Raw genomic sequence first — 3,530 nt, 5'->3', positions numbered from 1 at the left:
GGACACTTTGTTTATTTTCTGTTAATAAACGGTGTCTGTCGTTTGGTCCAACACCCATTAACGTAAACTACGCCAGAGTGCGTACACACCTCACGCACCGGAAGTCGTGCGCGCGCACAAAGACAGTTGGACATAGTGGTGTATTATAGGTAAAAAATTATATAAATACTGTTCGGTTTCTGGCACAAACCGATCGTTTCGTGTGTTAGGACATCAGTGTGTCGTCACGAGCCGCAGGGTTTAATTTGGATTTGTCTGTGCATGTTTTTTTTACACTCATAGACTTTGTTACCATTGCCATGCATTATAAGACTGATGGACTCCAACGGTTGGACTTAAAAATCATCAAATGAATAATAATGAATACTGAAGAAACAAAGTCACCTACATCTTGGATGCCCTGGGGGTAAGCAGATAAACATCAAATTTTCATTTTTGGGTGAACTATCCCTTTAAGGCCCTGGAATTGATTTTCAGGGATATTTTTACTTTTCCAATTGCGAATTTGTTCTGGCTCATATTTTTTTAGAGAAAGACTTCATATTAGTCATTCAGCAAAACCCTATGACAGCAAATAGGTGTATCTGGCAACTACTTGTCAATATGGTCTTTAAACCCATAACTACAATTACATATAAACATGATCAAATGTTAATTAACAGATAAAATTAGGAATTCACTTTTGGGTAAACTTTTCAGCCCATCACATTTGGTGCATTTATTTATTTATTTTTTCACTGTCTGTGACATTTTGCCCATATAAATTAAGCAGAACAATCTTTCTTTAAAAAGTATGTTGTCCTCTGGCTTTAAATTGTGATCTTGTGTTTTTCATATTCAACTTTGAGTGTTTACACTAAGTTCATGATTTTATGGTCAACTTTCTAAAATGTTGCAGGCAAGAGATTTGGTTGTCAGTATTTATCTGTAACAGGATTGCTAATTGTAGGTCAACTTTAAGAGATAGTTCACCCAAAAATGAAAATTCTGGGTCACACTTTATTTTAAGCTCCAATTCTCGCTATATTAACAAACCATTCACTACGACTTTTGACTCCAAATTTGCTGCTTATTAATAGTTAGTAAAGTACTTTATAAGTACTAATAAACAGCCAATATGTTAATAATAGCATGCTAATAAACAACTAGTTAATAATGAGAATTGGTCCCTGTACTAAAGTGTTACTGAATTCTGTCATTAATTACTCACCCTCATGTCGTTCCAAACCCGTAAGACCTCAGTTCATCTTCAGAACACAAATTAAGCTTTCTGACCCTGCATAGACAGCAAGGGAACTACCACATTCAAGGCCCAGAAAGGTAGTAAGGACATCATTAAAATAGTCCATGTGACATCAGTGGTTCAACTGTAATGTTATGAAGCAACGAGAATACTTTTTGTGCGCAAAGAAAACATAAATAACGACTTTAGTCAACAGTTTTTCTCTTCCCTGTCAGTGTCTGCTGCCATTCACAAGAGTACCACTACACATTTTTCACAGAAAAACCAGTGTTTCCCCTGACATTATATTAAGGGGGTACCCCCCCCCTCCCAACTGCACCCACTGCCCCCCCTTGAAGGAGTTCCGCCCCGATGCGCACACACAAGTGAGCACACTCCCACTAGTATTTGTAAATATTAAGCCGCAAAACGACTATTTAAAAATGAATTCTGTGTCTCTGTGTTAATGAATGGCGCAGACGCCAGTTTTGTTTACTACTCGTACTGAAGCACGCGTGACGTTTCCGGTGATATTAACGTCTGCCGTCTCACTATGAGGACATAAATACATGAACAACATCTCCAGAACTGCTCAGAGTTATTTGAGCATTTGACCGTTTCATTTGAGTAAAACTATCCTCATATCATATACACACAGAAATGTAAAGGTATTCACGGCAACCGGTCAAAATAAAAGTTCAGTTTAACTTGAAGACATTGCAGCAGAAATATATTAGCCTACTAGCCCCTATTAGCCCCCCAAGCCGTAAACCTAGGGGAAACACTGAAAACTGATCTTATGTGCCTGAAGGTTGATTACTGATTGATTGATCGATTGATTCCCTGTCTTGCCGTCCTAAACAGAATGGAGAACTCAACTAAAGAGGAGTACAAGATCCAGTCGTTTGATTTGGAGACACAGAAACTCCTAAAAACTGCCTTGAAAGGTCATTATCTTGAATCTGCAGCAGTTTTGCATGACATATTTTACTGTTAGGCTCACAAATGTGACCCCCCCCCAGACCCAGGTTCAGTTGACCTGGAGAAAGTGTCTAATGTAATAGTGGACCAGTCTCTGAAGGACCAGATCTTCAGCAGGGAGGCCGGACGCATCTGTTACACGATTATCCAGGTAAACAAATGCACCATGTGTAGCTTGTAGTTTGTTAGGACTGAGTTGTAAGCATATGACTGACTTTATGCAGGCAGAGGCCAAACAGACCAACGGGAATGTGTTTCGGCGTAACCTTCTGAACCGACTGCAGCAGGAATTTAAAGCCAGAGAGGAGACGCGGAAGAGATCCACTCAGGAATGGGTTTGCCTTGTGTCCTTCATCTGCAACATCTTTGACTACCTCAAGGTGAAAATTGCCTTCTGTTTTAATGCTTAAAGGAATAGTTCACCTAAAATTTAAATTTGCTGAAAATGTACTCACCCTCAGGTCATTCAAGATGTAGATGTGTTTGTTTCTTCAACAGAACAGATTTGGAGAAATGTAGCATTACATCACTTTCTCACCAACAGATCCTCTGCAGTGAATGGGTGCCGTCAGAATGAGAGTCCAAACAGCTGATAAAAACATCACAATAATCCACAAGTAATCCAGTCCATCAATTAATGTCTTTACTTGTGGATTATTGTGAAGTTTTTTTTATCAGCTGTTTGGACCCTCATTCTGATGCACCATTCACTGCAGAGGATCTGTTGGTGAGCAGCTTTCTCCTAATTTGTTCTGATTAAAAACAAACTCATCTACATTTTGGATGGTCTGAGGGTGAGCCAATTCACAGCTAATTTAAATTTTACGTTCACAACGTCTCATTTAGGAAGGCATGCAGGGTAACTATAATTAAAAATGCATTTGTAAATTAATTTGAAGTGCTTACTAACTTTTAACTTAAAGCGGTCATATGATGCCATTTAAATTTTTTCTTTCTCTTTGGAGTGTTACAAGCTCTTGGTGCATAAAGAAGATCTGTAAAGTTGCAAAGACTAAAGTCTCAAATCTAAAGGGATATTCTTTATAAAAGTTAAGAGTAAACCACACCTACCTAAAACGGCTCGTTCTAACACGCCCCCACATATCTACCTCACTATGTGGGAAGATTTGCATAACGCCGCCCAAATGTTCACACAAAGAAAGAAGGCGTAACATTTATTGTCGCTGTAGTATTGTTGCTGCCGCCACCGCCATGTCGTGAAGGCACTGTGTGTTTCGTTGTGAAAGCAAAACTACTTTGTTTGGTCTTCCAAAAGAGGACGATATCCGCTTCGTCATGCCTGGAGCTGATCCGTGCTGGTCGCTGA

The 3,530-nt window shown here is 39.2% G+C and overlaps 1 protein-coding gene across 2 annotated transcripts in view; it reads left to right on the top strand.

The window, feature by feature from the left end:
• Nucleotides 1-3,530, top strand: part of LOC107553652 (MIF4G domain-containing protein B) — an 8,179-nt gene that overhangs the window by 3,532 nt on the left and 1,117 nt on the right. For both annotated transcript variants that reach the window (XM_016235936.1, XM_016235935.1), the window contains exons 2-4: nucleotides 2,087-2,169; nucleotides 2,245-2,354; nucleotides 2,428-2,583. In XM_016235936.1, the coding sequence (XP_016091422.1) occupies nucleotides 2,088-2,169; nucleotides 2,245-2,354; nucleotides 2,428-2,583 (348 nt within the window). In that variant the 5' untranslated portion in view covers nucleotide 2,087. The remainder of the gene's footprint in view (nucleotides 1-2,086; nucleotides 2,170-2,244; nucleotides 2,355-2,427; nucleotides 2,584-3,530) is intronic.

Source organism: Sinocyclocheilus grahami, unplaced genomic scaffold (assembly GCF_001515645.1).
Source record: "Sinocyclocheilus grahami isolate Dianchi unplaced genomic scaffold, SAMN03320097.WGS_v1.1 scaffold476.1, whole genome shotgun sequence".
Classification (NCBI taxonomy): Eukaryota; Metazoa; Chordata; class Actinopteri; order Cypriniformes; family Cyprinidae; genus Sinocyclocheilus; species Sinocyclocheilus grahami.
The sequence above is the reverse complement of the archived record's forward strand: the minus strand, read 5'-3'. Positions and strand labels throughout refer to the sequence as shown.